This window comes from Vombatus ursinus, unplaced genomic scaffold (assembly GCF_900497805.2).
Source record: "Vombatus ursinus unplaced genomic scaffold, bare-nosed wombat genome assembly UNPS02014804.1, whole genome shotgun sequence".
Lineage (NCBI taxonomy): Eukaryota > Metazoa > Chordata > Mammalia > Diprotodontia > Vombatidae > Vombatus > Vombatus ursinus.
Window position 1 is genome coordinate 12,969,249 of NW_020954582.1, and position 19,218 is coordinate 12,988,466.

Here is a 19,218-nt window from a genome sequence, read left to right on the forward strand (position 1 = left end):
TTTCATCAGAGTTTAATGGAGAAGAGGAGGAGAAATAGAGAAATATAGCCAGCTGGGATGGGGGAAACTCAGAACTATCTGCAGACATCAGGGAAGGAACCAGTAGATGGGGACTGACTGAAGATGGAAGAGAATGGAGATAATAGAGGGGACCATATGCTGGGGAAGATGGGAAGAAATGAAATCAGAATGGACATAGGAGTTGGCCTTGGCAAGAAGGGCACCCCTTCATGTCAGGCAGGGTTGAAGAAGGAGAGAGTAGAAGGAGATGGCTGAGTGTTCTAAGAAGTGTTGCCAATGGGCAACCTTGTTTCACACCTGATCTTACTGGGAAAGCCTCTAGTTTATCCCCATTACAAATAATGCTTGTTGATGGTTTTACTAGCAATATTGTTTTAAGAACAACTTTGAGTGAATAAGTTATTTTGTCCATTATAAATACCCAATTTAACTATAAAGGACATATGAAGAAAGATGCTATCTGCATCTAGAGAAAGAATTGATAAATAGAAGTATGTATAGGATAATTTTACACCTATATGCCTATTTGTGTCTAATGGACATCTCTGGAGTGTGGGAAAGGAGAGAAAAAAATGAAAAAAGAAATTTACATGACAATTTTGTTGCATATTTGAAATGAATAGCAAGTTGTGCATAGTAGATTTGCAGTTTCAGGTACAATCATCTTTTTATTGTACTACATTACGGAAATACTTGGTTTTTTCCCATAAATTAAAAAAAAGTGCTGCCTAGAGCAGGGAAGGGAAGGGACTTGTATAGGGTGGCCCAGCCAGTGGGTGTCAGAGGCAAGATTGGAACCCAGGTCTTTCTGGCTCTCAGGCTCACTCTCCATCCACTATGCGACATCTACAATGTGTTTGCTGAACGAATACATGAATTTCTTTCCTACTCTTTCTAGTGCCCCCTTTAAACACCACATAGGCACCCACTTCTCCCACTCCAGTGTAGGCCATCCCTGATTCAGATAACAGAGAGGAGGACATGCATGTAGTTTGGGCAATACATATTCTAGCCACACAACTGCATAAAGAGGGAAGTGGGGTTCCACTTATCATTACAAAGCACAGTTCCGAAATCACTAAGTGGGCATCAGACAGGATCCCCAGAGTGCCTGAGTGCTCTCCCAAGCCACACCAACCAATTGACTTTCACACAAAGCTGGACTTCAAAATTTATAATGTAATACTTTACAATGCTGCCCCTCAAATCAAGCAAGCTCTTCATGTCCCCAGAGTCAGTTGTTGCGGACTGGACTTCAGGATTCTTATGGTTTACATTCAGAAATCCACAATGAAAGAAACAAGCATTATAAAGTACTTAAAAAGAGGACTTGCCAGCCACTGAGGGAGGTATCCAGTACTACAGTCCTGAAGCTTGAGATGTATTCATCAATCGACAAGTGTTCATTATGCACCTTCTGTGTGTCCAGCTGAGCACTATGTTAAGTGCTAGAAATACAAAGACAAAAGTGAAACAATCTTTGCCCTCTAGGAGCTGACGTTCAGTGTGTGTGTGTGTGTGTGCATAAATAACAATGGGGTGATTGAGAAATTGCTCAATTAACACTCAGCTTGCATTTATTCAGAATATGGGCATTCCTCTTCTGGCTTTACTTGCTGGGCTTTGCCATCCATGCCTGAGATGCCCCCAGATCATCCCTTTGCCCTTCCAGCTCTCCTTATCCCACTGGATCCTCCATTTTCAACTCCTTTTTATGTATTTGTCTTCTTTCTTCAGAATGTAAGCTCCTTGAGAGCAAGGATTGTTTCTCTTTTTGTTTGTATTTATATTCCCAGGGCTTGTCACAGTGCCTGATATATAGTAAATGCTTAATAAGTAAGTGTGTGTGTGTGTGTGTGTGTGTGTGTGTGTGTGTGTTTAATGCAGAGTCTCAAAGGATCAATTGCATGGGACTCTCTTTCCATTGGTGGAGACTGATTACTCAATACCCTGAGCCTGTGTGAAGGTGAAATTGGTAAAAGCTGGAGAAAAGGGAAATCTGGGCTCTTCTGGTTTCCAGCTTCAAGAGGGAAGATGGGCCATTCCAACCTCTCTCCAAACCCCTGAAGGGAAAGAAAGACTCTGCGAAGGAGATAGATAGATGGATAGAGAGGTAGAGAGATAGGTAGGTAGATAGAGAGAGAGAGAGAGATGTATATATAGATATGTGTGTGTTGGCAATCCCTATTGAAGCAGAAGATATACAGTGCCCTAAAAGCTAAAAGCTTTTTAAAGAAACAAATTTTAATTAAGGGTTGTTTTTCCAGCACCTTGTGAGGTCCCTCCTGAACTTGAGGGCATCCTAGAGTCTCTTTCTCTTATCTTGAGATACCATAAAACTTCCCCCCTAACCTGGACCATAAAACTTCCTTGGCTTCCTCATCTTGAGTCATAAAATTTCCCATCTTCCTTATCCTGGGTCCCCTATCCTGCCATCCATCTTCCTCATCCTGTGTCATGACAACCCCTCCCCTTCTCTTGTAAGATAAAACAGATCCCTATCCCTGTGTAAGTTGTTAGCCCTCTTTCCAGAGCTAGCCCGCTGCTTTTCCATCAATAAAGCTCCCAATGGTTACGGAGAAGGTCTAAGTGAATTCTTTCACACCCTGAACCAGCTCTCCCAACTCTAAACCTCAACACCTATCATGTTCCTATCAAAAGCTTGCTACCCAGGAGACTTTGGGGAATTTCCCTTGGGTAAGATCTGAGACTCTCTCTCTCTCTTGATTGAACCAAGTTATCTCGCTCATGATGGGAAAGTTCATTCACTCTGTATAGTTTGGTCTGTATTTTTCCGTGTATACTTTCTTTTATTTCTGTTTTGCTATCAACTTGTATAAATGGATTTATTTGCTATTGCTAGGTGTATTCATTGTGGAACTGGCATTGGGTGGGAAGAGTCAAGCCTTGGATAGAGAGCTTGGGGCCCTCATTTCCCACTAATGGATAGTGATTGGAGATGAGCTTCAACCTAAAAGTTATAGACAGAATGCTAACCAAGTGGCCCCTCTCTCTGAGGAGAGAAGATGGCTGGACTCTAACCCCAACCTCCCCTTCCCTTTAGGAATCAGTCGTCTTTGGAGAAGGCTTGGAGGAGGAGACTAAAGATAATTATTCTTGCTTCCCAATGAGCCATGTCTAGGCAGATTCATGTGGGTGCACATAACCTATGTAGATCACATAAAACAGGATACCCACACACCCCTCTTCATGTACAAAAACATGATCCTCCATACTAGATAGCCATAGAGCTGTAAGGGACTTTAGTGGGTACCTCAGCCAACTCTCTTATTTTGCAGATAGGACTCTGAACTCAGAGTCAAGGAGCCTTAGATTTGAATTCTGCCTCAGATGCTTGCTGTGTGACCCTGAGCAAGTCACTTAACCTCTCTTGGCTCCAATTTCTTCATCTGCAAAATGAGAGGGTTGAATTTGAAGGCCTTTAATTTCCCTTCCAGCTATAAATTTATGATACTATGAGGCCTTGAGGGGTTAAAAAATTTACCAAAAGGTTTCCTAACTTCAGAGCCAATTCTTTTTTCCCTCCTTAATCCTGCCTGTCACTGCTCACCTCTCCCCACCAGGAAGGATGATTTTTAGACACAGACCATCAAAGACCCTGCCTTTCCCTTGACCTTTGCTGTAATTGGGTGGGTTTTCAGTTGTGTCCGACTCTTTATGATCCCATTTGGGATTTTCCATTTTTTGGCAAAGATATTGGGAGTGGTTTGCTATTTCCTTCTCAGGAAACTGAGGCAAAAAGGGTTAAGTGATTTGCACAGAATCACACAGCTAGTAAGTGTCTGAAGCCAGATTTAACTCTGGAAGATGAGTCTTCCTGACTCGAGGCCCAGCACTTGATCAACTTTACCACCTTAGCTAACACCTCCCTGGACCTTACAATAGTTTATCTACTCTCTTTTTGGGATTTACTTTAGGGAGAGCTGCCTGGATTGGAGGGTGAAGGCATCAAATCTCACATTAGCCACCTTGCCAACCACAGACCCCCAAATAATGCTCCATCCCATCCTGCCATTCAAACCAGCCCCTAGAAAGTGCCATCCACACCAGAACCTTCTGCCTTGCTCCCGTGCATTGGCCCTCCTTCCCTCTACCCTCTGATTTTTGTCTCTTGCTCAGGGAACAATAATCCATTCAATACTGCCATTATTACTGGGAAGATTGTGACCATCTACCATCCTTTGTCTCTATGTCCAATCCCCTTGACTGCTCAGACCAAAGCTTCTTGTCCTGACCACCATTTCCCTTATTAGAATGTAAATTCCTTGTGGCAGATATTGTTGTACTTTTATATTTGTGTTCCCAGTGCTCGGCATGTAGTAAAGGCTTATTCAATGCTGCTGATTATAATACTGAGGTCAAACCCAGAAACATGGGCTAGCATAGAGTGCCAGCCAGCCAGGAGGGTCAGTGAGAAAGGTCATGAAAGACCAATATGATGTTTACCTTATTTCTAGTCTGTGCTCTTCCACTAAATGGATTTATGATTGTGGATAAATCAATCTACCTCCCTGGGCCTCAGTTTCCTTACTATAAAAGTAAAAAGTTGAAAAAAATGATCTCTAAGGTTTTAGCTCCAAATGTTTATGATCCCCTAAAGTATCCTGAGTAGGACTGACACATGGTTCTTGGAAAGTCCAAACCACAGAATCTTGAGGTTAGAAGTAATCTTGGACTAGAAGCCCATCTAGGCCCCCCCCATATACACCATATCTGAACATAACTGTCCCGACTTTGCCAAAAGACCTCTATTAAGTGGGAAAGAAGCTTAGAATCTATTTTGTCCAGCTTTCCTCATTTGCAGATAAGGGAACTGGGGCACAAAGGGACCAAATCAAATTACTCAAGATTACACATGGTACAGAAAGTAGTAGAGCTGAGATCTGAAACTAGGTCCATTTGGCTGATACCAATCCTACACCAAGTTAGCATCATCCCTGGCACTTAGTAGGCATTTAATAAATGTTTATTGATTGATTGATTAAGTTTTCTACTAGCCACTACCTGACTTGTTTATCTTCGCTTGCTTTAGAGCCCTTCTTTTCCTGGTCCTCCTAAGGATAGATGCTCTCCCTGGGCACCAGAGGGTAGTGGAAAGGGCAGTAAAGTTGAATTGAGTAAACCAGGATTGAGATTCCAAATCTCCTCCTTACTCCTTGTGGGATATTGGGTAAGCCATCCCAGCTCTCAATGAGCCTCAGTTTCCTTACCTACCAAATAAAAACATTGAACCAGATGATCACTATTGTCCCACCTAGTTTTAAATTCTGGCATCCAGGAGTTCTACTTGTTAAAATTCTTCCTTTCTCTCAAAACCCAGCTTAGGTAGCACTTCCTCCATGAACCTCTACCTCAAATCTCTCATTCCTCTCTAATGACTCCTAGTGGAGTCATGGAGGAGAGTGTCAAACTTGGAGTCATGAAGACCTAAGTTGAAATCCTGCTTCCAGTACTTCCTAACTGTGTAACCCTGAGAAATCCACTGGGACTCTGTCTGCCTCAGTTTACTGATTCGTAAAATAGAGATAATGCCACCCAGAGTTGTTGTGAGGATCACATATGTATGTAAAGTGCTTTTCTAATCTTAAAGTCTATAAATGCTCACGCTTATATTACTATTCCTTTATTGTTTTTATCCTCCTACTACATAGTTATTTTCCTACGGCTGGGGCTGGGACTATGATACTTTTCATCTTTATATCTTCAGCACTAACTTTAAGTGCCTAATAAATGTTGTTAAATTAAACTTATTATTGAAGCATCAGTAGCTAGACTGAACCATAGTGTATGTAATGGGAATGGAAAGGAAGGAACATAATACAAGATCATACCATTTAGAGATGTAAGTGACCTTGGAGGCCATTGAGTTCAACTCTGTCATTTCACAGATGAGGAAACTGAGGCAGAGGCACACAAGTAATAAGTGTCTGAGGCTAGATTTTAATTCAGTTCTTCTTGACTCTAAGCCTAGTAGTCCCTGACCCACTGTCACATCAAGTTACCTATGATCTATGGCAGACATTGTCTAAGTAGAATTGACAAGATTTGGTAACTTCACTCTTCTTGGTGTATTCTTGGCTCCAGTTGAACTGGCTCTCTAGTTATTTCTTGAAGTTGGTATCTATGTCTGTGTCTTCATTATGTACACCCCCCCCTTCCCATGAATGCAATCCATTCCTTCCACACCTCTGTCTCTCACATTCCTGAGCTTTCTTCAAGTCTCAGCTCAAGTATCTCTCCATGCCCAGAGCCTTTCCTGATCCTACCAGTCATTAAAGTTTCATCTTTTTAAATTACCTTCAATTGATCTGTTACATCCCACCCAATAGAATGTAAATAAGCTCAGGAAGGCATGGATTATTTTTCCGCTTTGTATGTTCCATGCCTAGCACTGTGGGTGACACACAGCAAACAACAAATAGTTGTTGAATATTGGGATTGACACATAGAAGTGGGACATCTGTGCAGTTATATGTCCCTGTTGGTCTTTCTACTGCATCTCTCCCACTCCAGTCCATCCACCATTCAACTGTCAAGCTTATCTTCCTAAAGCTTAGGTCTGACCTGGCTGTCTCCTTATTCAACAAATTTCAGTGGTTCCCTATTGCCTCGAAGATCTAATATAAAACCCTCTGTTTGGCTTTTAAAGCCTTCACAACCTGATCCTTTCTTACCTTTTCATTCCCTTCCATGAACTCTTTGAGGCAGTGACACTGACCTCCTCACAATTATTGGAACAAGACTCCATCTCCTAACTTGGAGCATCTTCTCTGGCCATCCCCCATGCTGAGAACTCCCTTCCTCTTCATTTCCACCTCCTGGATTCTCTGGCTTCCTTCAAACCTTAACTAAAGTCCTATCTTTTAAAGAAAAAAAGAGCCTTCCTTGATCCCCTTTAAATGTGTGTGCCTTCTATCTGTTGTTTATCGCCAATTTATACTGTCTAGTTTGTTTGTATGTAGTTGTTTGCATGTTGGCTCAATCACTAGATTGTGGGCTCCTTGAGAATAAGAATTATTTCTCTCCTTTTCCTTATATCTCTGGCACTTAGTAAAGAACCTATCACACTTAATAAATGCTTGTTGACTTAACATATCACTTGATTGAATTGGAACAATATAACATCTCCCCACAGAAGGCCCTCTGGAATTTCCTTGACCCTGAAGAACTTTCCTCTCCCATCCTCAGGGCCTGACCATCTAATGGCAAGACACCCCAGAGTGACTTAGAAGAGCCTCCCACCCAGCCTGGCAGTGATGGGGTACAACTGGTACTAGGGTTATTCTGGGGATATCACAAAAACATCACCTAGATATGGCCCAGGTGAAAGAAGTTTGACTCGCACAGTCTGGTAAAGTCATGGGCACTGCCCTTAGAAGCATCCACCAGCAATTCATTTCTGTTCCTCTGGGTCCCAAATTATAGAAGAAAGTGGCCATGGCTTTATTTATCCTTAATTATACTTTCCTATATGTAATGTATGTATGTATATGACAGAATTACAGAATTTTGGGAATAGTGGAGACTTCAGAGGACATTTGGTCCCTTCCATACCTGAACAAGCATCCCCTCTGCAACATATCCAATGACTACTCCTCTGGCCCTGGCCTCCAGTGAGGGTAAGTCCACCACAGGGGACCTAGAGGCACCATGGAGCAGTGGAACAATGCTGGGCCTGCAATTTGAGCCCAGGTCCTCTGACTTTCAACAGCAGATCAGGTATACCAAAGACACAAAGACCAGCACCTTGTAGTCTTTTTTGTTGAATTCATCCTTTTACCCATTTGTGGAAACAGTTTTATTAGACCAATGGGAGAGTTTTCCTTTGCTTTCAGCATGAAGGTAAACATGGCATGTCTCATTTAAATACAAATTCCCATGGCTTTTGGGCCAAACAGGGACTATTCATAATTTCTCAGCTGTTAACACATCCAGAGCTTGTGAACTTAGACACTCATTAAGGAGAGGGTTGTTTACAGATTCTGATTAGATACCATAAGAAGCCAAACACAATTAAATGATCCATCATTAAAAGGTTATGGGAGAAACCACCTGATTTCCTATGTTTCTTTCATATTCTTTACTGTATACCTCTATTCTGAAATTGCATTTTGAATGGGAAGATGATCGATTAATGGAAAGTCTCATACAAGGGTTCCATTCCTTTTTGCTTATCACAGAAAAAAGAAAAATGGGAGCACAAAACCTTCTTTGATGTCTCTTGCTGTAGCCACCACCCCACCCTGAGCATCAGATGCATGGTGTGTTGCCAGTGGATTCATGTGGCCATGTTTAGAATCACACTCTTGTAGATAGTGACAATAGTCGATCAAATCTGGGAAATCCTCATCCATGTTCCCAACAATTGCACTATTGAGAAACAGTCCCACAGATCATAGATTTAAGGCTAAAAAGGAGCTTGAGACCTCATCTTGTCTAGCCCCCCAGTTTTACAGATATGTAAACTAAGGACCATGGAGAGAAAATGACTTGCCCAAGTTCACACAGGCAATTAGTAGCAGAGCAGGAATTCAAGTCAAAGTCCTCTGACTCTGGATCCAGAAGTCTTCCCCCTGTACCTGCCAGATATCTGAGCATCAAATGCCTGGTATATAGTACACACTCAATAAATGTTTGTTGTTTGACTGATGGATTAAATACCGTGATTGTGTGAGTAGTCACTGAGCTCCAGACACCTTGCCATTACTTCTAGCTAAGCATTCCTAGAAAATGGTGCCCCGCTCATATTGTTCTACCTCATGCAAAGTCCTGCCTTGGTTGCTCATGATACAAGACTACATCCATCTCCAGAATTCTTTTCCTCCTAGAGACAAGGAAGAAATTGTGGCAGGGTTTAGAGATAGGTGAAAAGATTTCATCGAAGCCCAAAGGCTTCTGATTTGGAGTGTCTTAGTAATCAATCAGTAGCTTTCTTCAAATAAGCCATTTTTTGTCCAACTGGGTATGTTTGTTTCAACTTCAAATGCCATGTTACAGACTCCAGGTTTTTCTTTATATTATCAATTAACGTGAGTCTTAGAACCATGCCTATGAAATGATTTTTCATGCAGGCTCTGGTACTGTATCACATTCAAATGGACAATCAAGAAACATCTTCTGATGGTGGAAAATAAGGCCAGGCTACTTATTGGCTATGTGGCCTCAGACAAATCACTTCACCTCCCTGGGCCTCAGCTTCCTCTTCTATAAAATATGGGGGCTAGCCTTAGATGATCTCTCAAGTGTCCATATCTCACAGCTTGAAATCCTTTGCCCTGGTTAATTTTTTATTAGAATACAAAGGATCATTCTGTGAGCTGGAAAAGTCCTTAGAGATCATTTCAATTTCTACATTCTGTAAATTTTACCAGAGACAGGTAGGAAGTCAATGACTAAGCCAAGTCCAGAGCACAGAATCCATATATGCTCTCTCCACCACACAACATTCATGCTAAAAATTAAAACAAATTAATTTAAATGGATTGTTCAAGTTTTTGTGATGAATAAGCAATGCAGAGGCAACTCAAACCTAAGTCTGCTGTGCTGAGTACTCAAGCAATGTCTAAAATTCTGTGAAATAATATACAGTTCAAAACCACAAGCTGGAAACAATGATGCACTGATTCCTTTGCCACTGTATTCTGTAGGTAGGCTCATAAGATCATGGATCATAAGATCACAAAATCAAGAGCTAGAAGGACCTACAGAGGTCTGAGTCCAATTCTCTCATTATACATCTGAAAAAAAAAAAACTAAGGTCCGGGGAAGTTAAATGGCTTCTCTGTGGTTGCACAGGTAACAAGCATTAGAAGTAAAATTTGGACAACCTGCATCCTCACACATCAAAGCCTGTGCTTGCTTCCCTAGGTAGGATAAGGAAGGGTTAACATATGGGAAATGTTTTCAGGTACTGTCATTCTAGTAAGTAAGTGGCATCATTCTACTGCACTAAAGACTAGATTTGGTTCCCAATGTCACAGAACTTCACACACTGTTATAAATTCACAAAGAGAGTTACAAGGATTGGACTCGATAGATATTAATGCAGGTACCACAAGAGAGAAAAATAATAGGTTCATCTCACATGTGTTGCCCATCCAATACTGTCTTTCAGAAGCATGTATAGAAGTAGAGTTGGTGGTGAACACTTTCCACCAAAAAAAATTCTTGAGTCTATTTTCAAGAAGAGCAAAACTTGCAGGGTTGCTGGCATCATGATTTGTGAATTGTATCATGACAACACTTGTATATCACAGTATAGCTTTGTACATTTTCTCTTTTTCCTTGTCATTGTAAGATGTATTTATAAAATCATAGATTTAGAGATATAAGGGAACTCAGAAATCATCTGATCAAACCCCATTTACAGATGAGGAAACTGAAGACCAAGGATATTAAATGACTTGCCCAAAATCTCACAGATTCTTAGGATCATAGAAAGGATTTGAACCCAGGTCCTCTGATTACAGAGTCCTCTTTTGACTCTACTGTACTTTTTATTTAGTATCTTCCAGTTCAGACATTTAATTTAGTGGGGAAATATCTTCAAGTGTAGAAAACTTTGAGTTCTTCTTTCTTCCTCTTCTCTAAAGATCTTGGAATTTATTACATTTTTATCTTTAAATCTGGGAACAGTACAATCTCCAAAGTGTCAAAGTTGTAGGTGACCCAAAAAGCAATGGAGAGTATGGGAGTGAGTATGCTGCAGAATTTATCTGCATGCAAGAAGGCACATAGAAGAATTCATGCAGGAAATACATATTTAGAACATGGGGTGGAGCAAACATGTAGTAAGAGCAATGGAAGAGAGCTACATTGGTGGTCACAGAATGTAAACAGATCAAGAGGACACCTCCGGCATATTGAGCAGATCTTCTAGGGAGTAGGCATAGGAGGACATTGGCAACAATCTCACAGGATGACAAAGAGTGACATGGGTTGGGAACCACACAGGAGAATGTCACCTCCACAGTGATGAGGTCACTAATCTGGTGAAGCCAACATTTTCAGAGAAACCATTATAGCAGCAAGCAATGGGGGGTCAAGAATAATGATGTTACATGGTTAGGTCACACATCATGTTTTCCGTTATCTTCTGCATTGTGGTAGAACAGGTCTGAAATTGTGGCATGTAAGAAACAAACGTCTTCCTAACAGAGGTCCCCAAGTTGAGGTTTGTTTCTACAAAGGGATGTAAGCCTGAACAACTGTCCTGAAGCACTCCTACATCTGTGAATAAGCCATGGGCAGGGACAGGACACATCACTCCTGAGGTTTCAGTCAAAAAAATATCATTTTCTTTCTTGGTTGTTGAAGTGATCCCTAAATAATAAACAGGCCGCTGGGCACTGTTCTCTTCAGGGAAATTTTTGTCTTGATTTGGGAATTCAGAAAAACCATCTGAGAATGGGAAATGGGAAGGTCTTGTGCTTGGATGTTGATCTGATAATATCAAAATGGCCTGGGTCTCTATCTCCCAAGAACTACTGGAGAAAGAGCCTTTTAAAAGGGAATTTTTTATCGATAAACATCTGCTGAATGAGTTGTTTAGACTCTTTTGCTTGTTATCTAATGTGCTCAACTTAGAGTTATTCATAAGTATGGCATACTTCACAGATTGTTTGCTCTGCTCACACACTGTCCCATGGCTACCACTCTGGGTGAGATCAGTGCTGGTGATGTGGTCACCAGGACAAGCAGAATCCTCCTCAGTCTCTGGATCACAAAAGGAGAGCTCAAGAGCTGGTAGCATGTTTTCCTCTCCACTTCTCCATGCACTTTCCACAATGAGATCTTCTGAAACTGGCTCAGGCTCCAGAAGAAAAGGACCAAATGCGACTGCTCGTGTGCACTTGATAAAAAGATGCTCAAAAGTTTCAGGCTAAAAGAAAAGACACATTTTTTATGGTCATCAACGATTTTGAAATTTTTTTTGCACACTAAATTCTTCTTTAAGGTGGATAGATCTAAGGATCAATGAGGAAGAAAAGGAGGGGGATTTCAAATTTACCATGATAGTAATGAGGTGGCATATACCAGAAACACATAATGTGAAAATGTTGTCTGTTGTGTGGAATTACCAGGATTTATTAGAGTGTATTGGATTATCCCCAAAACTAATTGTGTGAAGCATAAAAACTAACAATTTTCCAATATAACCTAAGGCCAATACAGATTAGCAAAGTAAAATCACAATTTTACAAGAAGTGAAGGAAAACAAATGATAAAGAAAAGTATATATAAGACCTAATCTGTCCCATGTGATACTACTCACATTGTCTCTGTAGGCCTAGCACCTAGTGTAGTATCCCACACATAAAAGAAACTTAATAAATGCTTACTAGGTTGGATTGGGTTGGATTGGGTTGTACTAAAATGGCTATTGTGGTGGATTAGATTGGATGGGGTTGGTCTGGGTTGGGTTAGCTTGAGTTCCATAGCCCAGCATAAAGTCCAAAGAAGAAATTAATATGATTTTCAGTGAAGATGATATTGGTGAGATAGAAAAAACATAGATGTGTAAATAAGCAATTACTGATTTCCTTATGAAAAAACTTAGTTTACAAATGCGTACTAGGTAGCATGTGGAATGAAGACAAATAAAACACAAGACATCAAGCACAGCAAATGGATTTTGTTTATCACAGCAAATCAAACAGATGTTACATCACAACAGAAATCCTGCCAAAGGAGGAAAAAATCAGAAATCTGTCGAAAAGGCTTGTTTTGATGGCCACTGAGCATTTCTATGTTTTAAAAGTAAATACAAACTAGAAAGCATTATGGTTACATCATAGTAAAAAAAAAATAGCACAGGTTGCTGACATGGCCTAGAAAATACATACAACGTCACTATGACACATTTTAGCAATGGACACGGCAACTTTCCAATTTACTTTTCCTTGTGATTTTACATTCAAATGTCTGGTCTAATGACCGACACATCAACTACTTTAAATGACATCAGATACATCATATACATATATATATTTAAATCCATTTGACTGTTAAGTCAAAGAAACCACTGCCTTAAAAATAGAGAATATATAAATATACTGAGTACACTGAGTATAGATTCTGCATATAGAGTTATGATTAAAGTAAGCTAGGAACATCCCTGTGAACACATTTTTTCTATCACCCTATAAATATGACATACACAGAGAAAAATCCATCATCAACCTTCTCATCTTCCTGGCAGACACTTGCTGTAATATTTTGTGAAATATTCAGGGCCTTCATTTCCTCACTGGGTTATATGGTCAGCTTCTCCCTAACATTTCTGCTTTCACGCAGAAAATTATCTTAAGATTAACATGCAGATAGGAATTATGACCCTAAAATGACTGAAATGTATATCCCCATTAATACTCAAGTGCAGTTTATGTTCCATTCTTACAAAGAAATAATTTATTCATGAAGGAAGCCCATAAGTTGCTTGCTGATGCCTGTCGCCATATAAAATATTGAGAAGTTCATCTACATTGTAACAATGATTTCCTAAATTATTTCATCTTCAAAGTTTTTAACTATTGATTAACAGGTCAGACCCAGTATTCTCTAATAGTCTTTAAATATACTAATATTCACTTAAAAATTTATCACCTTTTGTTCTTTCTCATAAAAGTAATAGAATGTAAGCATCTTGAGGTCAGGCTCTACTTTGTTTTTGAATTTGTATCCCCAGTGACTGGGTCAATGCCTAGAACATACTAGGTGCTTAATAACTGCTTCCTGAATAAATGCATTTAATAATGCTTACTAGTATTCTATGTACATGTGAGATCTCTAGACTATACCAAGCTCTTAGTCATTGGTTTGGTTTGGGCAGTTTAGACCATTTCAATAAACAGACCTGTGGCATTTTAAAATAGTTTTAGTCCATTTCCCCTGGATAATTTCTACATTTATTTCTCCACTGGGACTCAGTATTTAGGGTCGATGTTTCACTGGGTCCCAGGAGCCAATGGAAAAAGTCCTCCAAGGCCATCCAATTCAACCCTTTCATTTCATAAATCAAGGCCCAAGATGATTGTGGCTGGTGTAAGCTCATATGGCCAGTGAGTGACAGAGGTGTCTTATGACTCCAGATTCAGCCCTTTGTTCTACTCCACTGCTTTGGTGCATGAGTCAAGCATCTCCAGGAAGTCTGTTAGTGTTTAATGAAAAAAAGTCTATTGGCAGGAAGCTAAAGAAGCCAGCTTTACAGAGGAGGCTTGTTTTTTGTCTTCGTATTCCAGGGCCTAGCACAGTGCTTGGCATACAGTAGGTAGTTAATAAATGCTTGTTCAATTGGTATGATTTAAATTACAAAAGAGACATTTGTGTTGATGTGGTCTTTGCTTGATTGGGAGTAATTGTGTGTGTATGTGTGTGTGTGTGTGTATGTGTGTGTGTGCATGTCTATAAGATTGTCATTTCAGTGATTATTTCAATTTACGAATAGAAGCTTTGATATAAAAGGCTATGTGACATCTTAGACTGTTCTAATATATCATACCTCACTTGCATCTCTGTTCACTTTTGCTGAATTGCAAAAGTAGAGAGTCACAATTTCTGGCACAAAGTAGGTGTTTAATTACTGTTTGTGGATTGAAGAATGGATTGATTTATTCACTCAGTTATGGGGGGGAATGGTTATGAGGATTTAAGAAGTGATAGTACAAAATAAAAAAGATTAAACTTGAAACAAAAGTTACACTTTCGATGAGTGAGGCTAGTCTATGTCACTTGGACATTTTGCTGTTAACTGGAATTTTAACTGGCATTTATTAAGCTTCTACTAAGAACTGAGCACTGTGTGAGGTTTCAGGGATTCAAAAACAAACAAAAAAAATTAGAGCCTGCCCTCAAGGGACTTATCTTCTATTGACTTTCACTGGAGTCAACCCTTTCTTTCTGCTTTCACTCTGAATTCGAAGTTATACATTCAGTAAGGATGCCAGAAATTCTGCTTTCGAGTATAGCCTTGTGTAGACACAACCTGAAAGCCACCTTGCATTTGTCTAAAAGAATTTGTTTTAAAATGAGCCAATTTTCTTTGTGAGATTAAGGTAAGGGTTCCCTGGGAATGGATACAAACACATTCTCTTTCTATATTTCAGAGACTCATGCAAAATTGCTTTGACAGCAACTGAAATATTTAGTTTCCTCTGGTATTTTACCATACACAGATACGTCATCTAAAATATTTGAGAGATATTTGACAATAACACTGACATGTGATGTCGTCCTAATTGGGACAGTTATGCAAATATAAAACCCGTGCAGTTAAACCCAGGTCTGAGTTAGCAGAGAATATGTGTGCTTCCTTCATGCAAAGAAAACCCAGCAGGACTCTGGCCAGATTTCATACTTCTGTCTTAATTTATAACCTCCATATGCTTACATGATCACTTAATTTTGAACCATGCAGTCCATGTATATTTTCTAAATAGAACTGCTTCCTTTCTTCTGAATGTCAATAACAAACATTTTCTAACAGCTCTTTAAAGAAAGGCTGGGGAACTGGCTCAGTGGGTTCAGCTGGTAGTGATCAAGATTAGACTTCAAAGAACGTCCACTCTCTGATAAAATAAAAAAAAAATGAAAAGAAAAAAATTCATTCAGATTAGAAATGAAAAGGCTGAAACTTTCAAGTATTTCTCTTGTTTATCAGTTATGGCTTCTGGGATGCATCTTCTAATAGGATTCCAGCAGGTCCACAGTCCCTCTTTTACAAGAAGGAAAAAGTGTGTTGAGATGCAGGCAAGAAGGTCCCTCTTATTTAAATGGGTGCCTTAGCTCATCTGAAGGTGGAAGTGGCCTAAACACTATATACCCTGATGAAGTCTGCCAACTCAAAAAAAAAATTAAGAAAAAAATGGTAGGATAGACAATAATAAATAGAAAAGGAAGGAGGAAATAGTCAATACAGAAGCAGTAAAAGTAAAAAAGAAAAAAAATGAATGTATGAAGGTTTGAAAAGCATTTGCAAAGCATTTAATACACACCTGGTACTGAAATACAAATATAAAGTAGAAATAGTGCCTGCTTTTCCCTAAGATTTCTGCTTTCATGCAGAAAATTATCTTAGGATTAACATACAAGTAGGAATCGTGGCCCTAAAATGGCTGGAATGTACATTCCCATTAATATTCAAATGCTATTTGTGTTCCATGCTTGCAAAGAAATAATTTATTCATGAAGGAAAATCATAAGTATCTTACTTTCTAGTATCTTACATTCTAATAGTAAAATAAAATAAAGAAAAAGTGAAAAAAATTTAAAGGTATCATAAAGAAAGTGAGAAGGCAGGAAATTAATAAATTCACATAAGGCTAAGGAGTCTTTAAATGTTCCCTCCCATATTCCAGTTAATAGAATTAAACAGGAAAACATATGTTACACAACAGCAGGGGGTGATGCTTGTTGAGTCTTTGCTAGTGCCTGGCATGGTGACTGGCACATGGTAGGCATGGACTTATGAGCTTGCAGAACTGAATTAATGTCACTCACTCTTCCTTCCAGTCCAATGACCAGCCTGTCCTCAAAAGTAAGACTTGGAGAATTAGAATGAAGGGGCAGTCTAGTCTGACTCTCTCATTTTATAGATAGGAAATGGGCTCCAAGAGATGCTTGCCCAGTGTTATACTACTAGAAAGTAGCCCAAGTGGAATTTGAATTCAGATCTTCCTGTCTCTAAGGCCAATGCTCTAGTCACTCAGCTAGGCTACTACATCTCTATATCTCTTGCCTCCCTGTATTTCCTTATGCCCTTTCCCATATCTGGAATAGACTACTTTCTCATCCCCAGCTCTCCACATCTTTATGTTCCTTCCAGGCTCTGTTCAGGAGATGCTCCCTCCTTTATGACACCTTCCTGGGCTCCCTCTGGGTGGTGCTCTCTCTCTCTCTGTGTCTCTCTCTCTGTCTCTCAGTCTGTCTTTCTGTCTCTCTCTCTCTCTGTCTCTCTGTCTCTGTCTCTCTCTCTCTTGTCTTCCATCTCAACATATTTGTGTATAGGTGGGGTGACCACCCTGGTAGACTAGAAGCTCCTTGAGGCCAAGAGTTGGTTTGCTTTTAAGTCTTTGGATTCCTTACATATAGCACTTGAACAAAAATTTATTGACAGGAATAAAATGACACAAATTTGGAAGTAAGTGACCACGCTTCACTGTGGTCCTCCCCCTACAACATAGATTCACAAATGCCTGCAGAAAAGAGGGCCCTAAATAGCAAGTGCCCTGGGTTATCTGGATGGCAATTCATCTTTCTAGGAACATAAAGTGAGGTGGAAACTGACATGCCTTTCCCCAGGGTAACCAATTTTATTGTGTTTGGGAGATCACAAAAGCAGGTGATTGGTATTACTGAGGAGATTGTAACAAAATAAATCTGATTTTTTTAATAAACAGGGGAAAAAGTTAAGGTTTCATTATGTTTGAATCTAGCTTGTTATTTGATCCACAATGTCCCCCATGCCTACTCTTTCTCCCTCTTTCTCTCTTTCCCTTCCTCCCTCCTCTTTGTCTCTCTTGTCTCTGTCTGTCTCTGTGTGTTTGTCTCTGTGTGTCTGTGTGTCTCTGTCTGTCTCTTTCTCTCTCTCTCTCTCTCTCTCTCTCTCTCTCTCTCTCTCTCTCTCTCTCTCTCCCCCATCTGTTTCTCCAATTTCTACATTAGGAATTCTGTGGAATTCTCCACGAGCAAATTGGGATCCTCTCACCATCATTATGACATGGAATTGAGGGGTCTTTTCAAATGTCATCAGCCAAAATACCTAGAGAATTTGGTTCCTTGCCTGATTGAAATTCCCATATCTGAAGACCCCTGTAGACTCATCCTGGATTAGGAAAAATTTCAAACAAAGTCAGAAATTCAAAGACTAGAGGACTAATAAAAATGGAAGCCAGTGAGAACAGTTTTGCTTTGTAATGAAGACAGAAAAAGAGACCTTGTGAAAGTTTACTCCTTGTGCCCAGGAACAATTCTTAGGGTTTGGAACATCTTCCCAAAACAGCTTCTTCATTCTGAAAGGGAGATTTCAAAGCACATTGATTTGGTCTAACCAAAGAAGCACATGGAAAATGTGAGCAACCAAAGCATGAACTAGAATATTAGACCCCTTGCCCTGATCCTGTGGTAAAAAATATCACCACACGCAAATGGCATGTTCACTTTTGGGGCAACTATAGTAGCAAGCCCCCTTTCTTCCTCCAGCCAGTGGATCCAGGCTACCATAAATGGAGAACACGCACATCTCACAAAAGCCCAAAAAGTGGGTTTTCAAAATAATTCCATTTGAAACATCAATCTGGTAGTTTCTATCTGCCCTAGCTGCTCCATGGCAAGGAAAGATGCTTTCAAATGCCAGACTCCACCCGTTTTTTGGAGACTGTGGGTTTGGAATATGCAGGATGCTCTCCAGGGTCCTAGCCACCCAGTACATGGAGCACTGAGAACTTGGGAACTCTGCAGGGAAATCAGGCCTGCTTAGCTGCCAAAACAGCCATGGAGCCTATGTGGTTTGGAATGAGCAGTGCTGGCCTCCAATTATAAATGCAATCACTTGACAGAGTAACAGCACTGACCTCTCAGGGTTTTTAAGAGGCTCAGATGAGATGATGTATGTAAAGTCCTGTGCCATTATGAAGCTATTCCATAAAAAAGGATGAGTAAAATGCCCCACATACAGCACCATACCTTTGATGTGATATTAACAAGGTTCCAAGCAATAAGACTGAAGAGAAAACAATTATAGGAATGATTACATAGAGACCTGGATCATTCTCCTGCTTCACGGTGTCTTCTGAAAAGAAATCCATTTCACACAGTTAAGAACCCTGAAGCAATGGCCATGGTTGTCTGTACCAACAAGGCAGGAGCCATCGGGTGTCACATTTTGGTTCAAGATCATTACAATTTTCAAAATACAAATGCCAAATAAATGAGAAACAAAATGTGTGATATGTATAATTATACAAATAAACAAGTGTTGTCTAGCGCAAGAATGTAATTTACATTTTATCTGAATTTTCAAAAACTGAATACAAGCCTCCTGAGGGCAGGAACTTTTTCTCTCACTTTTTGTTGGTATTTTCAGTAGTTAGCACAGTGCCTGTATCACAGTAGGTGCCTAATAATTGCTTGCTGATTTCTAGATTAATTGAATATTATGTGCTGTTTTTTTTTCTTTAT

The 19,218-nt window shown here is 39.9% G+C and overlaps 1 protein-coding gene across 1 annotated transcript in view; it reads right to left on the reverse strand.

Moving 5' to 3' along the window:
- Positions 1-11,098: 11,098 nt before the first annotated feature.
- The window catches only part of LEPR (leptin receptor), a 62,253-nt gene continuing 54,133 nt past the window's right edge, over positions 11,099-19,218 (reverse strand). The window contains exons 16-18 of the mRNA XM_027874096.1: positions 18,724-18,829; positions 17,975-18,050; positions 11,099-11,923 (exon numbers count right to left, since the gene is read on the reverse strand). Of these exons, the coding sequence (XP_027729897.1) occupies positions 11,099-11,923; positions 17,975-18,050; positions 18,724-18,829 (1,007 nt within the window). The remainder of the gene's footprint in view (positions 11,924-17,974; positions 18,051-18,723; positions 18,830-19,218) is intronic.